This window comes from Sebastes umbrosus, chromosome 3 (genome assembly GCF_015220745.1).
Source record: "Sebastes umbrosus isolate fSebUmb1 chromosome 3, fSebUmb1.pri, whole genome shotgun sequence".
Taxonomy (NCBI): Eukaryota; Metazoa; Chordata; class Actinopteri; order Perciformes; family Sebastidae; genus Sebastes; species Sebastes umbrosus.
Window position 1 is genome coordinate 24,308,278 of NC_051271.1, and position 19,412 is coordinate 24,327,689.

Sequence of the window (19,412 nt, forward strand, 5' to 3'; positions counted from 1 at the left end):
TTGTCAAGGTTTTTAAACACACACACACGCAGCGTCCTCGTGTACTAACCCCGTCCTCTTCAAACAGTTTGTCTCTCACTCCACACTCCTTCAAACTTGGCCCGTGACAGGCTCCTGCATTCCCTTCCCATGAGTCCTAGCGTGGCTAGTCGGCAGAAGGACCCCAGATTTTGCTGGCTGCGTCGCCGCCTGCCTCGTTTGGGAGCGTGCCTGGGCCCTCCGTCTCAGTAACCTTGGTTTGCCCCCTCTGTTTGTGAATTCCTGCCGCTCCAGTAGGACCACACTGTCCCCAGCAAAATGCTTTCTGGCAGCGGGCAGCTGGACCGACCGGTGGGAAAGTGAAGTGAAAGCTCAGATAGTCTTTCAGGCAAATAAATAAAGCATGATTGTAGTCTTTCACCTAAGAGACCTGTCGAGAGATTGCTGGACACAAATGGAGAGCTGGAGTGTGTCTGTTAGTTACAACACGCTGCCAAGGTCAAGAGTCACGAAGACGTGACGTTTCATGATGATTAATCTGTCACAGTTTTAGATACACATAGTTAAGCTTATCTTATCAGATCAGCAGCACTTATCGCCTCGCTGTACGATGCTGGTTATCATTGGTGCTCTCAGTTGAGCTGAGTCGTGTGATTGGTGATTCAAGTCCTACCAGAAGTTACGATTGGAGTATTTTGAAGCCTCAGATTTCATGCTGTGGCGGTGTTTTGTGTCTGCCAACACCCAGACTCTGGACTGTTTAGCCTTCGCTGCTAGTTCTGCTGTCTGAGGAATGTCTCTCCATCTCTTTCTTTATACTCTTTCTCTCTCTTTCACTCAATTTAATCTAGAATGATAGTTATTTGTGGTGCGGCGCTGGATAGTTTGTGGTTTTCAGAGTATTATTCCAGTATTAAATATCTAGTCTTTCACCATAATGTTATAAGAGGCTTCCTTGGCTTAAAATATCAGATAACTCAAAATGGTATAAATATTAGTATCCTCCCAGTATTTTTCAAGGTTTCATTTCAATAGAGTTATAGAGCTTTGATAGTCTATTGTATAACGTTGCTTCATTTAAAGCAACACTGCACTGATTTAACACATCAAAGTCCATTTACAGGTCTAAAGGAGTGCTACTGCATATGTGAAAGAATCTGTATAAAGCCTTTTGTTGCTCCAGAGGGAGCTGCGTGAAGTAAAGTCTGTCTGAAAAGTCTGAAAATTAAAAATAAAATCTGGGGTTGTGGAGTTCAGTTCCAGTTATCCTCATCTCTTCTTGAGGCTCAAGGCTACATTAGCCACTACTAGCATACCATACCAGACTAAAACTATTGGTGGTTTGCATTGTGGGTAATGTAGACGCCTGGTTTTGACAAAGAAGAAGAATGGGTGGAATAAAAAGACGATATCTCTGGTTCTGCTGCATCGATTTGTTTTAAAAGCGAACTTTTGAAATGTTGCAAAATTAAATGGGAATTTGGCGCCTTTCCATCAACTGGTTTGGAGCAAATGACCTCAACTACAGCGTAGTTTCGTTAGAAGTTGGCGTAATAGGATACGCATGGCTGTAATCCGCCAGTAAACAGAGTAGAGGTTGCGAACCGGAAACAAAAACAAGCCAGCTTGGCCATCCAACCCATGTACGAGAGAAAAATGGAGAGAGGTCTTCAGAGATTTGTTTCAATTGGGCAAGTTTTAATAGTTCTTTCATGTCAGCTAGTATTGGTCATGTTTCATGTCGTCCGGAGACGAAGACAAGCATTCGCACGTTATGTGAATATCTGGGAAGATGACGTCAGCAGAAACAGCTGATCCGTCATGTGAGTTAAATGAAACTAATATATTCGGCAAAGGCGTTTCCATAATCCATTTAGCACATCAACTCTTTTTTTCAACAAAAGAAAAACCAAACTTTTTTGCACAATTGAGGAGGTTTTATCAAATTCTGCCGTTTCCATACAGCTTTTCTAATGTGATACTTAAAAATGTGCATGAAAATATGTGAACAGAAACACGGCTACTGTTACTATGAAGAGTGATGTATGCTTGTCGCATCCGCGAAGGTCGGGAGTGTCGTTACACCATCAGACACAGCCATTTGCGGGATTTTCGTGCGGCAGGTTTTCGCCTGTTCGCGCACATCCAACACCTATGGGTGGAGAAAATGGAGTACTTTGAGAATGTCTATTTGTCGCAAGGAGAAACCCACGCGGAGTAAAAAAGATCCAAATGTGTCCGTGTCACGATTCCATGTCAGCTCACATCCGTGCGGCCGTCCTTGCGGAAAGCATAACCAAAGCTTAAGAGTGAAATGCTGAATTGGTGGAGTACTCTTTTAAGTGAATCACGTTACACGAATCGCATTTTTCTGAATATATGCCAACATTTTTAAATCAGTTTATTTGTAACCTGTAAATCTGTTATTTTTAACTGGTTTTATATGTTCAATAAATCAATAGTGGAAAGCCTGAAAAATTAATCATCAGTAGTTTTGATAATCGATTAATCTAAAGTAATTTATCAAAGTAAAAAAAAGCTTGACAGTTGCCATTTTTAGCTTCTCAAATGTGAGGATTTGACCCTTGTCTCTGTTTTATATCACTGTAAATGGAATATCTTATAGTTTTGTTGTTGGTTGGACAAAACAAGACATTTGAAGTCATGTTGGGCTCTCGGGAAATTGTTTTCTGACATTTCTTAGACTTAATGATTAATCAACCATTAGTAAAAGTTAATCAATAACACATTAATGACACATTAATCAATAATAAAAGCAATCGCTGCTTTATTTCCAACCTGCTAACCTGTTCATCTGTTCTCCTGCCTGCCTGTCTGCCCACATCCATGCCGGTTCTTCCGCCTGTCTATCTGTTTGCTTGACGGTCCACTGTGTCACAGCGCTACTAATGGCCATTGCTGAGCCAGCCACTTTCTAAATGACACCCTCCTCCGCTCAATACAGCTGCCCTGCAGTTACGCTCTCACTCCTCCCTCCAGCCTCCACCGCTTCCTCTCATGCACAGCACCGTGGCTTCCCTCCCTCGTGTGAAAGAAAAGCTGTTTCTTGTCAATTTTCCCTCAATAGTTTCCACTCAACACGCCTCTTGATGAAAGAACCTCGTCTTGTCTGACACACACACACACACACACTTTCATACATCACATATCACCGGCTGAATGACTGACTGGCGGCGTACGACTAGAGCATCTTCTCCCCGCTGTTAGCAGCACCCTCACCAACAGGATGATTCGTTCATTCATCATTCATTCCTCTCCCCCTTCCCTCTCTACCTTTCTTTTAATCTTTTCCTCCCTCTTCACACCACATCCCTTCCTCTCCTTTTAATCATCTTTATTTTGTTGTGTGTGTGTGTGTGTGTGCGTTTGTGTGCATCAGAGGGTGGCGTAGCACATTTCCTCTATTGTAAGCTGTATGGATGTATGGAAGCCAAATTGAGTTTGGCCTTAGTTTGACTACAGCAACCCTGCCAGACTAAATCCTGGACCAAAACACACTCGTGATCACTCTCATTCTCCGCACACATCAGCTCTCCAACCTCTGCATACCCCAGGTGCCACTTGTACTTAATGTAGTTCAACTGACTTTATTCATTCTCAGAGGAAACACGGTAGCACTCGTCATGACCGGACTTGTCTTTCCTCTGCACTTTTCTGTCCTTGGGACCACACACTCTCACTAACTTCCCCCTCAAAGTTCATTGGTTAATCAGCCGGGGGTTCCAGCATCCTAAAAGATGGTGGTGGCAACATTTTGGCACTGGCATCTCATAACTGGATTGCTGTAATTATTCATTGGGAGAGTGATGCCTTCCAGGGGCTGAAGATTGATTAGGTTTGATATGCGACTTAGTGTAATCTGTCTTTGACCAGGGCTTCTGTCCAAATTGGCAGGAATAATAAAAAGAGAGGAGGTTATTTTTAAAGAGCGAGGAGAAACGAGTGAGCAAATGAAGACGGAGGTGGGTGGACAAAGGGAAGAGAGAAAGATTGAGGCATATCCTGTGTCATGTCTCTTGTGGCGCCGTTTGCCATACACAAACCATCAATCTGCAAACAACAACAGCAGGGCAACCGTGTTGTTTACAGCTGAGCTAAATAAAGCCTTTACCACCTTAAAATACAACACCTCTTATTGTCAGCAGTATTGTGTACTTAGTTCAAAGTGTTAGTTTTATAAGCACATTTGGGGTATTTTTTTTTCTTTATGCCTTGCTTGTTTTGTCAGCCAGACCAACGCGATCCTCGGTTGTCTCATTTTCCACGACTAAAGTGTGTCTTCAGTTAATCCTCCAGTGTAAGCATGGCAGAACTTAAAAGGCTCTGATTAGGCTGTTGTGTCCCACAGGTTGGCTAGATATAAACTCGTGACACACTCACAGTGCCCATACGTACCCCGGAGACCTCTCTTTGTGTTAATTAAAGGAGTCTCAACTGCAATTAGCAGGCTTTACAATGAGCGTACCCACAGATAGACACAAACACACACACACGTACGTACACACACACACTGGAACAGATACATTCAAGCTGTGAGCACATTTATGGGTCCACAAACACTCTTTACAGTTGTTTAAGTATCACTGTGCCTTCAGATGTTAGGTCAGATTGTCTGCGCTGTCTGCTGGTGGTCGCTTTAAAGGATGTGGAAACCACTTTTGGCTATTACTGAGACCTAAAATCTTATTTTCTTAAAAACAAATGACAAAACACATTTGTTTCAAGAATTTTCTAGCATCAAGTTTTATTTTCTTGTGTGGGGTTCTGCCTTATTATGGTGTTTTAGAAATGCTGCCACTGGGAAGAAGTAAAATCACCTCACTCCATAAAGGATAGGTTCACCCAAAGTACAAAATAAAAACAGAGTTTGGGTTTTATTTATCCAGGGTTTTAGATATCCATCACTTCTCCAATAAAATGGAGGCTATTTTTTTTTGGAGCTACTTTCTACTGTACAAGTAAGTTTTCAACCCAGTCGCCAGAAAAAAATGTTAACATACGTTTCTGAAAACATTGAAGGTTGACGATTATGAACCAGAAATACGTTTCATAAATGTGTTTCATATCAGCCTCGTATCACCCTTGCAGAAACACACACGTGGTTAATGCTGTCAAACGATTGGTTAGGTTTCCGCAACAAAACTACTTAGTTAAATTTAGAAGCTAGAAATATCCAAAGAGAATGGGTCGGACACAGCTGTCGCCAGTATGGAGGCATAAATACTGTAGATCATAGGTTATGTTAAAATAATAGTGTAACAATGTCACGTAACAACATAACTAGCATAAATATATAACAACCGCCTTTAGCGGACTTTCTTACGTCACATTACGTAACAAGTGTAAACTCAACGTTTACTTATGGTTTCACGCAGGACACCAACAGCGGCCTCCGGGGTGAACGTCCTGTATTTGTTTGACCCGTCCTCCACCACTCCCACACGCCCTTAGTGGACTTTCTCACTTGTTATACTCGTTATCATACCACATTACTTTCACTAACGGTCGCTCCATATACTACGTCACTTGTTCTGCGCTTTGCTGGTTGAACTACGTCATTTGCTCTGACATACAAATACAAAAAAGGTCGACATTCAACGTATCCTTGGTTTGCAGAAACGTACAATACCAGACTTTTTTTTCCTTGCGAATGATCTGTTTTTTTTGTCATTTTGCAATGAACTTATGCTCAATATCCCGTGTCTTGTATCGTATGTGTGTCTGGAAGGACTATTACACAGATCCTGGTACAGCTTTAATAGAGAACCTCAGTTCTGCTGCAACCCCACAAACTAAGAACTGAGTGTCTGTGCTCCTCTCCCCGTTAGACCTAAACATAGAACTTGGGTCCATGGTGGCCAAATGGCCCATCATCTTGTCTCCTGATGTACCAAATTAGACTAGAGCTGTCCCAGTGTGCTCCAGCCTCGTCTACAGGAAATCAAGGCCAGGTGGAACTTAAGTGAATGAAGCCCCACTTTGGCACATTCTAGCTGGGGAGATGGTGGCGAGAGCAAGGCCCCCCTGGAGCTTGTCAGAGGTTGTGAAAAGACACGCACATGCACAGGTGCGAATACCTACTCGCTGAGGGGCACAAACTCACAGTGGATGGGTGCTGTCAACTCTGTGGCAACGCCGCTTAGCCACTCCACTCCCATATTTACTTATTTATTGGCAGCGATGGCTGCGATGACAGGGCCACTCACTCTCAGAAAGCCTCCCGGGCTCCACGACGTCCCTTCAAGCGGTAGCGTAAAAATTTTAAGAGCCCCGGGCCTGGTTTGATGATTTTGACGTGAATTAGCGTGTAGTCGAGTTGTCGGGTGCATTCAGGGGGCTAACTGTTCTAATGCGTCTGCCCGCTTGCCTTTCGAGTGTGTCTGTGTGTCTCAAAGCGAAGCGAAGTGTCACTTAATAATTTAGTCGTTGGTTACGTCCCCCTCGCCATCCATCCATCCATTCACAGCCCTTTATGTCTCGCCTCTGGGAATGCGGCGGCCATCCCTCTGCCTCTTAGGGAGTGATAGAACGAGCAGAGACAGGTGACAGAATCCGGTGTGGTGGTGTGTAAGGACAAAGTGAAGACGATTGACTGCGAGAGGAAGAGAGGCAGACAGCGGAGTGAACATAAACACTCAGAAACAGACATGTTGAGTCTAAATTTTTACAATCTAGGTTCATTACACAGAACCTCACGTCCGTTCTGTCATTAAATCTGTCTTACGTGTCTTATGTATTAAAGCAATGCAACGCAGGCACGCAAGATGGAATATACGCCCATGCTTTACACACACAAACACACACACAGCTGGGTTTCTGGCCTCGGTGCATGCCAGATGTAGACATTTCTTTTTTCTCTCTCATCACTGTTTTCAGACTAATAGGTTCTTGTTGTCCGTGGAAGTGGTTCTATGGCGAGAGCGGGAACTCAAAGCCTGCACGCCAAACCTGTGGCTACGGTTGTAATAATCAAATAATGTAACTTGGCCACGTGTAAGAATGTGTGTTAATACACGCGAGCTTTCAACAAAGTCTCTCAATGCCAGTGGCCTCCTATATACTTTAATATGACTTGATGTTCACTTAACCCCCCCTCTTCCTTGTAATTGAAACCTGATGGTGGAATAATAATCGTTTCTTCATATTTTTTTCTGCTTTCTGCATTCACTAAGCTGATTTTTTGCCTGGGCTGTTGGATAGTATTCAATTACAAGAGGTTTTGCAGGAGGGGAGGGTATTGCAATGGGCATTGCACTTACAAACTCTCCCTGGGCTCACTGGAAAAGAAGCTAAAATGACTTTTTGACTTTTTTAGGTTTGGTGCACGCAGAAGTTTAAAAATAAATAATATATCACTTTTGAAGCTGCACTTCCTACTTCTCTCCTCTTCCTACTTCTCTCCTCTTCATACACACAGTTGAAAAAAGATGAAGAGATGTGCTGGGAGTGAGAATTGAAACTTTTTTTTTTGTGATTAAAATTCTCTTTCCTTGCAAGTGAAGTCCCAAACCAAAACTTTGTTGCTTGTCTGCTAAGTGGTTTTACTACCACAGGATGATTTGTGTGACATTTATTTGGGAGTTTTGTTTGGCTGGGGAGAATCACAAGTGTTTGTGTGTTTGTCGTGTTGTTAGCGGTTATGCTCCTTGTCATGTGTGTGCCATAAATAAAAGACTCCCCTGGCTAATGTAACCCACATGTTTTGTTTTGTCCCCACCTCCCTCTTCGCTCGGCATTTGTTTTCGGGGAGGATTCAGATGGTACACACGCCTCTCAACTTTTGTGAGGTCATTGAATTTTTATTTTTTCTATATCAAACGCAGTCGTGGACTTCCCTCTTACTCACAAAGCTAACGTGTGATTCCCATTACTTCACTACCTCACCACTTAGCAGATGCACAGCTGGTTACTGATGACCTTTCTCGGAACATTTGGACACACAGTCATACCCAGACATGAGTATCAGACTGATAAATCCCTGTTTGGTCAGAGTTTTGTCCCAATTCGACATAAATTAGTAATTTCACATGTGGTATTGGACCAAATATAAGATGACCCTGACCAAAAGACGACTTCCCCTTTTCCAACATCTGGTTTTGGAAAAAGGCTCATCCTGTTGGGAATGTTTCCCCGACTATTAGGAGAAGAGAGTCCTCCTCCTTGAAACCTTTTCTCTCGTAAAAGTGAAGCATAAAGTACTTCCATTAAAACAAAATTGTGTAACTTGTTAATCAGTCTCACTCTCGAAAGTGGTCAGAATTAGTTTCTCCGGCTGTTAATATGTTTCAGTCTTTTTGAGCTCGTCATGAAATTCTGTGACACCAGTAATTCTTGGCTGCTTGACAGATGATTTGGTCACAGTTTGGTCCCTAGTTTTCATTCGTCAGGAATTTATTTCCTACATGGTAACGCAATACAAGCCAACAAAACCGTGTTTCCTAGGAATTAAAGCAATTCATCAACAGCAGATATGTTTCAAAGAAACGTAATTCATCTTTTATCAACATAGTGAGGAAATGTTAATGACAAAAATACAGATTGTATATAAGAAGTGGACGTAGTCACCATGTCGTCACCCATTGGTTTGTGGGTTGCCGTTTTGAAGCCTTAAGTTTGGCATTTTGGCCGTCGCCAGTTTGGTTATTTGAAATCAGAAGTGACACGAGAGAGTGGAGTTAAGTACAACCGAACGCTGGATAATAATAATTTCCAGGCGACCAAAAAGGTTATAATTAACTTTCATGAACTGAATACACACTGTCAAAGGGTTAAATGGCTAAAGCATAAACTGCTTTATGGTCTAATTGACTCTAAATGGGACCATAATTTACTAAATGAACATCATGCTATATTGAAGACGACTTGAAACTAGTGATTGAGACCATAAACTCATAAACATTTACAATGTTTACTGAGGTAATAAATCAAGTGAGAAGTAGGGTCATTTTCTCATAGACTTCTATACAATCAGACTTCTTTTTGCAACCAGAGGAGTCGCATTGGCTTCATTTCTCTGACCCCGGAGCTGCCCGCTGCAAAAATATTGATACTGAATATCAGTAAAATGTCACTGACAACATATTTCATTAGTTTTCTGCCAAAATATTCAGTCTGCCTGCAGTGACTATTGCATTAATAGCTTTTTAATTGGTTATGGCTAGGCACTGGCAGCACTTGAGTGAGGTCAGGGAAAGTTCATGTCTTGGATCAATAGAGAAAAAGTATGCAGTGACTTAACATTCAACCGAAACCGCATCTTTCCTAACTTTAACCAAAGTGCTTTTGTTGCCAAAACCAAACCACAGCCGGGACTCAGGATGCAAACCCCAGACTTTGTTTGGAGTCAAAGTCCTGTGCGTTGTATGCCCGCCAACAACCCAGACCGCCTCCCTGCAACCCTGGTGCAGCACATAAATGTGGCGCTTCATTAACTAAAAAAACCTTGCCTCTTAACATAATCCAGTGGCTACAACATATCTGGTAAAACCAATTTTGTAATATATAGAGAAACTGGGCTCCATAAACACTTTTAGGGATGACTAACTCTAAAAGACACACTAAGGACTTGAACTCGTTAGCTTAGCAACATTAAGGCTACAAACAACCCACAATGCAGCACTCTCTGTAGGAGCCACGGGCACGCACTCCATTAAAAAAATACCCAATGTTGGGAATACGTGATTGTCAGGTCTTCAAATATGATACGACCCCCACATTTTCAATGTAATTTCCACAAAACGATATCGTCTGCTTTTTGCGCCACTAGGGTACATTTTTCTGCTGCTGTAGTTCCTGTCAGTATTTTGTCCCACCACATAACCCAATCTCAAGGGAAGGCGTATAAATAGCATGGCATTACAAGGACATTCCGTGTGTCATGAGTGTGCATTTTAGCCTTTGTCATTTTTAAGCCATGCCACAAAACTATGGTAATGGCCACAGTTGGGTTTAGGCAACAAAACCACTTAGTTAGGTTTAGGAAAAAACATCATGGTTGGGCTAAAAATAAGTACATAAACTGAGTAAAATATGTACGTAAACAACGTAACAGAAGTACGGAAAGCATGTCACAAACGTCACTAAAAAACACGTCACTAACGTAACTTCAAAATAACTCAACAATACCGGACTCAGCTGGTTGAAAGCCCTGCCGTTCACCATAAGCAGTCTTTCTCACTTTTTATTCCACGTCACTAGCTCTGAGCGTAGCATATTTACGCAGATGCGTTTACATTGCACTCAATACAGAATACATGGTGTACAAATGACACGCCAAAAGCAAGAGAGACATTCTTATTGCACGTGAAATGACTTGTGATTACCGTGTCATTCAAACATCATTTCCTGTGACCAGGCTGCACCACAACAACCATTAATCCTCAAGCAAACAGTTATCAAGGTCACCATAACTACCACTGACATTACACTCTCTTTCATCTGGGCCTCAGCGAGAGAGAGGAGAAAGTGTTTCAGTGAGTGTCAAAGGGAGCAGAAAGCTAAAAGAGGTAAAGATCTATTAGCGAGGTCAGATGGGGGAAAAAAATCTGAGGGCCGTGAGAGAGGAAGAGTAAAAAACAGAATAATGAGAGACGGAGAGATGGGAAGTTAGCACAGAGAAGAGAAGGACTTTGTCAAACTCTCAGTGCTGGGTTTGCTGGAGATTGGGTTGGTGGTGGTGGTGGTGGGGGGCTGTACAATGGGGGCGCTGGCAGGGTTGCCACAGCATCGTTCCGGATGGGCAGGCGGTCTCCTCTCAGGAGGTGAGGGGGGGACGTGGGGCTGTCAGGGAGCCTGGCAGGTAGAGACACAACGCCCTGTGACTGGGGGGGAGCACGGGTCAGTGAGAGAGGACAGGAGCGAGGGGATGGAGGCAACGGAGGGGTGAGGTGGAGGCCTGTCTGATGAGGTGAGAAGAGGGAGAGTAGAAGGGGAGGGAGACATGAGGGAAGTAAATGAGGGTGGAGGAGGAGGAGAAGAGCTGGAGATGATTAGAAGAGAATTATCCAAGTGTGAGTGTGGATGACTGCAGAGTTAGAGGAGGAAATAAGAGGGAGAAAAAGCAGAGGGATGAGCGCGGGGTGCCCCGATGTACACGTCTGCCAGCCCAGTCAATATGGAACAACCTCTTCTTCTTCTTCTTCTGCTGCTACGTCTTCTACTTCCAAAACAATATCTCTACACCTCCTGGCTCATATGTTCCTTGATGCACCACACCTTTGCTGTGGTTTCACACAATAACTTTGCGCGAGCAGCACATAATACTACAAAGCAGCTAACAAGGATGCTGCAGACTACATCAGAATGAAAACAATCCCAATATTAATTTTCCCTTCTCACATATTTTTTTTGCCATGATTGAGATCTCTTCTGCTCAAGTCCTGGTGGAGTCTGGAGAGTCGAGTAACAGAACTCCAGCAATTCAGAGATGCACAAATGAACTTTTCAGCCATTCTCCTGTACAGTAAAATTATAATCTCCACCTCCTATTGATGCCAGGATCCCATTGCGGAGGTCAGCGTATTTGCGGCTAAAGTTAAATTTAGTCGAACTTTAGCTGCAAGAGCTGACGGGAAAATCAGGGTCCCCTAGCTAGCCCCGTCACCTAAATATTATGTTCCCATACAACTTAACTGCATTGTGAATTATATTTCGAGGGAAACATATCTTGTTTCAGATTCTGTTTTAGATATCACAAATACGTTTGTAATGACAGTCTGGGGAAGTCTGCGTAGGGAGGAGGTCAGGGTGGTAGAATCCACTCAGGAGATCGCTGTTTGCGTCCCATGTGGAACTAAAAGTCAAAGTTCACTTTTTTAAATTTACGTCCGGATCTTAATAACGTAATAGCCATAGTAATTTTAAGCCAAAACATGTTTTTTAATAAACCTAACCAAATACTTTTGTTGCCTAAACCTAGTGAAGTAGTTTTGTTGTGTTTTATGTTTACAATGTTAACCACGTGTTTCAAACTGTTTCAAACTGTGACCGTAACCCGGGAGAAAATATGTTACCCTTGGAAAATTCAGAATAAATACTGAGGACTTACAACAAGCCGCAAAAATGCGTTTGGTTTCTAACAGGCTGTAAATTGAGAAGCCACTTTCTTGAGGTAAACAATTACTTGATTAATCAATCGTCAGTCATTTTTAAAGCAGAAAATGCCAAGAATTCACTGTTTCCAGCTTCTCAAAAAATTAATATTTGCTGGCCTTAATAAGTCATAATAGTAAGTTGAGTGTCTTTGTCGGTTGGACAGTGTGTGGCTGGTGTGTGCGTGTGTGTGTGTGTGTGTATGGCTATACAGTGTCTGTGTTGTCTGTGCTGCTAAAATTGTAGTTTTGTCTCCTAACCTCATGAGTGGAGTCTTCCCTTCTCGGAAAAACAAAACTAGCACGTGGAGCACTTACGTAACGTGTGTCATTAGGTCACAAAAAGACATAAGCAGATTGTGCTCTCGGCCATTAACCTTTGTTCCCACAAATACAGTTTAGAAATAACTCATAAGATTCGAAGAAGACGCTCTGCTGGTGTCTCTTGTTTTTTGACAAAGGTGCACTTATTAGCGGAGGCCAGATTACAGTGATCAGTGACACAGACAATCATGTGGCTCTCTGTTGCTTCTCTCAGACCTTTCGGTGCCCTCGACTGTGTCTCACTGTATCTTCCTCCCCGTCTCTCTCTCTCTCTCTGCCGTTATCACAAGTGGAGGGCTGTTCCTGCCTGTGTCATATGATGTCTTGTGGCCCTTTAGTGGTAGCAGAACAGTGACAGTTCTATCCCTGTGCCATCTGATTGACCCGCCATGCTTTGTCACATGCACACTATGAACTCTAGATGTTTTGTAGCAACCCGAAGTGAACCAGTGTTCTCTCTCTCTGCGTTCGAGAAGCATCCTCCTCAGCAAAGAGACACTCATCGACCTTTTTTCTACTGGCCTTAATCATTTGTTTCTGCGGCACATAATCACCATCGCTGCACAAATTATGTTGTTCCACTTTCCTCTCTCTCTGCCCTCCGCTTCTGTCCTTCCATTTGCCCTTGTTTTAGTGTGTAAAAGGCCAATTTGAGTTTTGCTCAGTTGTGATTTCATTCCATGAATTACCCCCCCGTAAAGAAAAAAGAAGGAAACAAAACAGAAAAATAACACAGAAGACAAGCATCTTAATTATGACTTTCTGATGACATCTGCATCTGTTTTGTCCTCGCTGTGGTTTGCCTGAACTGGTTTTTCTCACTTTACATAGACAATGAAAAGCAAGGTACTTTTCCTCTCAAGACCTTAAGAGCATACAGAGTGTGTAGAAAGGGAAATTGGTTCTCTTGAGAAAGGTCTAACAGCTCAGTGCTGTCGCACCCAATTTCTGGGCTATTTGACCCATTAGATGTCAAAGTTTGGGAAACAAACAAGCAGTGCTGAGAGGTTTGATGGGTATAATAATGTGGGCTACAGTAAGTGACGGAGGGTGTCTTCTGAAACACGCTTTTAGTTTACGGTCAAAGAAAAAAGTGCAAAATCTTTTGAAACCAGTTCTTCCCAAACTTTAAAAAAAAAAAAAAAATGACAAACCATCGTGACCCAATTCAAGATAGGCTTTATCTATATACGTGAGAAGAGCTGATTTGTGTGTAAATGAACGTTCCTGACCATTTTTACTGCCATTTCCATATCACCTTATATTATCTTGAATAGGTAAACCAGCTATTTTGAAAAGATATACGTTTGATAAATCATAACTTCGTTTTAGGCATGTGTTATTGAAAATAAATACACATGTTAAATACTTTATAAATGAGACCAAATAAATGCATTTAGGTGGAGTTAAAAGGATCTCAGTTTTTCCTCTCATCAGTAAAACAAACAGACTGTATGCTAGCCTTTCATATTAGATTCAATGTCATAAGTAGGCTACAATTATCATTACAATCATACGAACATTCAGGCTCCCTCATGTGGCTCAAAGGTGTACTGCAGAAATAATGTTAGATAAAAGACTACGGAGGAAATTCTTCAAATTTATTTGGCGACCCTAATAAAATCTCCTGTCCCAGTCGTTGGGAATGACTGTTTTAAACTATTAATCTGTACTTTACTAATTACAACTTGTGTACTTAAAGGAATACTTCACCCACAAAATGACCATTTGTATATCATTAGCTGTGTTTCCATTCAATTGTCAAGCAAATTTTGAGCAAACTTTTATTGTGTCGCAAAAAAAGAAATGTGAATTAAGCGCGTTTCCATCAACTGGTTTGGAGAGAATAAACTCGGCTTGTTGGCTACAGTGTAGTTTGATCAGAAGTTGGCGCTATCGGCTATGCATGGCAGTAATCCATCAGTAAAAAAAGTAGAGGTTGTGAACTGGAAACAATTTGGCTTGGCCATCTAACCATTTACGATTGAAAAATGGAGAGAGGTCTTCAGGAATTTGTTTCAATTGGACAAGTTTGAATTGTTCTTTCATGTCAGCTAGTATTGGCCACGTTTCATGTCATCCGGAGACGAAGACAAGCATACGCACGTTGTGGGGATTTCCAAGAGGACGTTGACATTGGAAACAGCTGATCAGTCATGTGAGTTAAATATTCGCTACGTCAGAGTTTATTTGGCAAAGGCATTTCAATAATCCATTTAGTGCGTCAACTCTTTTTCAATAAAGAAAAAAAACACCTCAAGCGAGCGTAAAACCCTTTTTCCGCAAATGAGGAAGTTCTATTGAATACTGCCGTTTCCATACAGCTTTTCCAATGCGATACTTCAACATGTGAATAAAAATATGTGACTGGAAACACGGCTAATTACTCACCACCTTGAATTCTTGAAGAAAACTTTTTTCTCGCATGCTTCCATGGTGAGAATCCGAAAATGATCCGAAAACAGAGTATATCATTGATGAATTGAAGTAAACGGAGGCCAGAAAAACTATAATCTGTTTACAAAATCTCACACATGCAGTATAATCGCAGCACGTATGCGCAAGCCTGAGACGGTTCTTCAAGAATTCAAGGTAACACACGGTCAGTAATTGACATACAAATGATAATTTTAGGGGTGAAGTATTCCTTTAACTTGAAGTATGTTACATCCATTCACACCAATTACAGAAAAAAAAATTAAATCATACGTCACCGTAAATGGTATTACATATGTATAGAGTTAAGAAGCAAAGTTCAAAGCTTTATAGTTATATGCACAGAGGAGAAGCCATACTGTACACAGCACACACAGACCTAATTGTATTGCACAATACAATTTCTGTTTGCCATCTACTGTACAAACAGTATAAAAAATACTTAAAAAAAGAAAGTGAAAACAAGAGACTTCAAATAGAAGAAAGAAATAACTGAATAGGTATAACAATAAATGAATCGATAGGACGGATATAGCTGCCAAAGTACATCTAAAAAAACTGATATGACTCATAGTATATGAGTACGATAAGGACTAACTAATAAGGAAGAATGAAGCAAGGAGGGAAGGAAGGACTTATTAATTACTGAGTCCATGTTTCCTTGAATGCTTGATAAAAAATATTTTTACTTCATTCTCTCACAAAGAAGAGGAAAAAAAAGCATTCAAATTTATTTTAAAAATAAAAAGTGTGATGAATCAAAATCTCACGTATCATTCATTACAGAATTGATTATTCAACATACAGTAGGCATTTTCACAGACATATCAAAGTCTGGGATGTAACAAGCATCGAGTAGTGGACACCTGGGAGCTGGATCACGCTGCAAGTTTGCTGTGAATTACACTCCACGATTTTTACAGACATTTTGACACTTTTTTTTGGCCCTTATTAAAAAAAATCTGTGATCTTTTTTGTCTTGTGAATATTTGGACAAATGTGCTGCATGTATGTTTATAACAGAATCAAATCAACTGACTTATAATTTAAATAGCTATCTCTTTTTAACATTTCTATTCTTTACAAAGCCACAGACATAAGCATTTCAGGGATGGGGTAAAACATACATTTGAGTAACGCATTTCTACAATTCTGGAAATTTAGGCTTTGCTTTGTAACTCTTCAATCTTGACAATCCTCCTTCTGACTGCTCGGATTGTAGGATTGTACCCCAGACTGTCGCGGGGGAATAAGGATGCTGTGGCAGAGCTTTAACCTCATGCACACACTTGTATTGATCCGTACAAGCCTCAGTGGCTGTTGCTACAGAGCGGGCTGCACTCTGTCACAAGGCTCCCCCCTGTCACTGGTCAGTGGCTGCTAAGGAGGACTACAACACATCACACACCGGTATCCAACCCACACCCGTCAGCTTCTAGGGCTCACACACTGCCACCAACCCTGACCTCCACTCCTGCCTCACCCAACCCACCCCCACCCCCACCCCCTTTTTCTTTCCCTCTTTCTCTACCTCACTTTTCCTCTAATGAGTTGCAACACTGATAACGAGCCTGATGATCTTCCATTGATTCGGCTATCACTTGCTTGTCTGGTAATTGATCCGTAGCTGAGCCTCTAGTTAATTATATGGGCTTCGACATGGACCCCTGCCCCGGGGGGAATTCTCAAGTCCTGCACAATAATAGTTTTAATAAAGGAGCCTCCTTCATCCTTTTTTTCTACCCCGCTTCCTGCTTCCCAGCATTTTTTCATCTTTCTATTTCCTTCTTCCTCCCTGTTTCCCTCTTAAATATCCCTCCACTTCTGTGTCTCTTTCTCGTTTCCTCTGTCATCACGGCCATTACCATCAGCAGAGGCAAAGGGGGGGAAGGAAGGGAAAGGGAAGAAAAAAGAGGGAGAGTGAGCAATATTGGCAGAGTCCACTCCCCCCCCCTCCACCCCTCCCACAAATAACAGCCATTAACCAGCCAGATCAGAAGCTGAGCCACCAGCTTGACTTGAAACACTGAGTGCCACTCGAAAAAAAAAAAACAACAGACTCGCACATTTACAGACGAGAGGGAGGAAACAAGAGTGAGAGAGGGAGAGGGAGAGTAAAGCATGGAAAAGCAAAAAGGAACCTCGGCCGCTAAATTGTCACTTAATATAATTAGCCCGAGCCTCGTGCATTACCTTTTCAATAAGTTGTTAAGAGCGGAGCGTGCGGTACATGGACAGGAGGTGACACATTACGCCTTTTACGACAAGGCTGCTTGTGGCTTCTGACAAGGCGCAGGCCACTATGCAAAAGATAAATGAAGAAAAGAATAGAAAGAGAGGGGGGTGGGGGTGTGTAAAAGAAAGACAGAGCGAGGTAAAGAGATGTAGAAGTGGAGAAAAACATCACAGGAGACAAAAGCAAAAGGAATAAGATGTAGGCAGGGAGGGAGATATAAATTGAGCTTGAGACAAAAGACACAATTGCACATACTGTATACTTTCCCCTCAGAAATCCCTAACAGTACCGGTGTGATAATCTCAGCAAAGGTTAACAGTATACTGCCATTAGTGCGGCGTACAAAAGGCTTTTAACAGACAACCAAGCACCTGTCTGCAGCAATTTAGCACCAAATTTGAAGTGACTTTATATATCAGAAGCCATTTAATGTAGCCGGGGAGAGAAGTTCTCTCTCCGTCCCTCTCTCTTTTGTTCCTCGGCGGCGGAAAGATCACAGTGACATCTCCCTCTCGCTGCGGACCGAGGCACCTGGTCTGTCATTTCTCTAATGACGGTGGGGTGAAAAGAGAAGAGGAGATGGGAGCTTTAAAGGGAAGAAGAGGAGGAAAGGAAGAGGTGGGGGGGATGTCTTCATTGTTTGAGACGTGTCCTGTGCTATGTCAAAGGATGAATAGATCTACTTCCTCTTTTTTTTCTTTTTTTTAGTTTTATCCTCCTGTGTGTCTTTTTCTCCATGTCTGCCTCCCTTTACTCCTCCATCTCTCATTTTATTCCCTTACCTTTGCTGCTGTGGGGACCAATTTGGCTAAAATGGAACCTCTTCCTCATTTTTTTCTTAATTAAAATCTGAGAGCCTCCGCGGGGGGGTTTCCTGTGTGTGTGTGTGTGTGTGTGAGTGTGTGTGTGCGTGTGTGTGTTCGTATGCATGCTGGTGGCAGATTGCCTGCGTTCCATTAGTCTTTCATTAGAGTGGAAGAAAATCAAACAAAGGCACCAGATTTTTTACAGATATAACAAGTCTATTGATATTTTTTTGTTTGTTTGTTTTTGTTTGTTGATTTGCTTTATTACAAATAGAGCCACTTCACTTTCAGCTGTGATTAAAAAGAAGCTTTCTGTTGAATACAACACTGCATTTTTTCAAATTTCCAAACAAAGAAACTTGATAATGATCTGCAACGGTGATGCTTTTTCTTCAAGATGTTTTTTTTTTTTGTCCTCCAAGGTAAAAAAGCTCTTTTGCTAAGCACTGTGCATATGTGCATGTGTGTGTGTGTGTGTGTGTGACCAACGCTCCCCCCACCTTCTCCTGCTCTGCGATGGCGCTTGCCCCCACCTTCCTCCCCCTAGCAGAGGAGGGGTGTGTGTGTGTGTGTGTGTGTGTGTGTGTGTGTGTGTGTGAGGAAGCGTGCAGCACGATGTCATTGAGCATCTCAGAGTGGAGAGGCACAGTTGACTCAGTTGAGCCTGCACCGGCCAGACACACCACACACATACACACACATGCTCACTGGCTCGCTCTCACATGCTCTCGCTCTTTCACACACACACACACACACACATAGAGGCTCAGTTCAGTTGCTCAGCGGCTGCAGCGGAGTACAGAGGAGTCAGAGAGAGAGAGAGAAGCAGGGAGAGAGGAAAAGAGAGAGGACAGGCGGCACGGCACGGACGTCGAGAGAGAGGGACACAATCTCTCAGAGAGAGAGAGAGAGAGAAAAAGAGAGAGAGAGAGAGAGGAGCAGGAGGCAGGGAGAGCTGGATAGCTGGTGGCTCACTCCCACACCTCATCTTCACTTTGCTGGGACAGGCACAGATTTGATGGTAAGAGACGTTCATGCAATTGTATTGGCTCAACTGTTTTGCTTTATATGGAGCTTTTTTCATGGGACTTTTTTTTAATATTTAGAATTTTTTTGTTTACTTTTTTTTTTTTTCAAAACAGATTTTGTGTGACACTGTTTTATTTATGTTTCACATTTGTAATTTTTTTTTGGTTAACAATGTAGATTACATTTTATATTTAAGACTCATTTATCACATTAGTAAAAAAAAAATATGAATTACATACAGTATAGATTTCATCCTTATGTGTGCATGATGTGTTCAGTGTTGAGTGTTGTGTGATGGCAGGTTGTTCAACTTTTTCTTTCCTACTTTTTTTTCAAAATGTCTTCAATATTAGAGCACTTCTTACAGTATATGTGTGTGCATGTTTCATTGTGTGTGTTTGCATGTAAGTGTGTTTGTGTGGAGTCTATGTCCAAGTGCAAAATGACTGACAGATGGATTAAAGCAAAAAACTGAGGCCACGGGCAACATCA

General features: G+C 42.1%; 1 protein-coding gene across 2 annotated transcripts in view; it reads left to right on the plus strand.

The window, feature by feature from the left end:
* The window catches only part of bnc2 (basonuclin 2), a 178,326-nt gene that overhangs the window by 57,959 nt on the left and 100,955 nt on the right, over positions 1 to 19,412 (plus strand). The window contains exon 1 of one of the 2 annotated variants that reach the window (XM_037764116.1): positions 18,650 to 18,912. The exons of the other annotated variant lie outside the window; for it this stretch is intronic. Within the exon in view, the coding sequence (XP_037620044.1) occupies positions 18,910 to 18,912 (3 nt within the window). The 5' untranslated portion in view covers positions 18,650 to 18,909. Of the gene's footprint in view, positions 1 to 18,649; positions 18,913 to 19,412 lie in introns of those variants that run through there. 2 annotated transcript variants of the gene reach the window in all.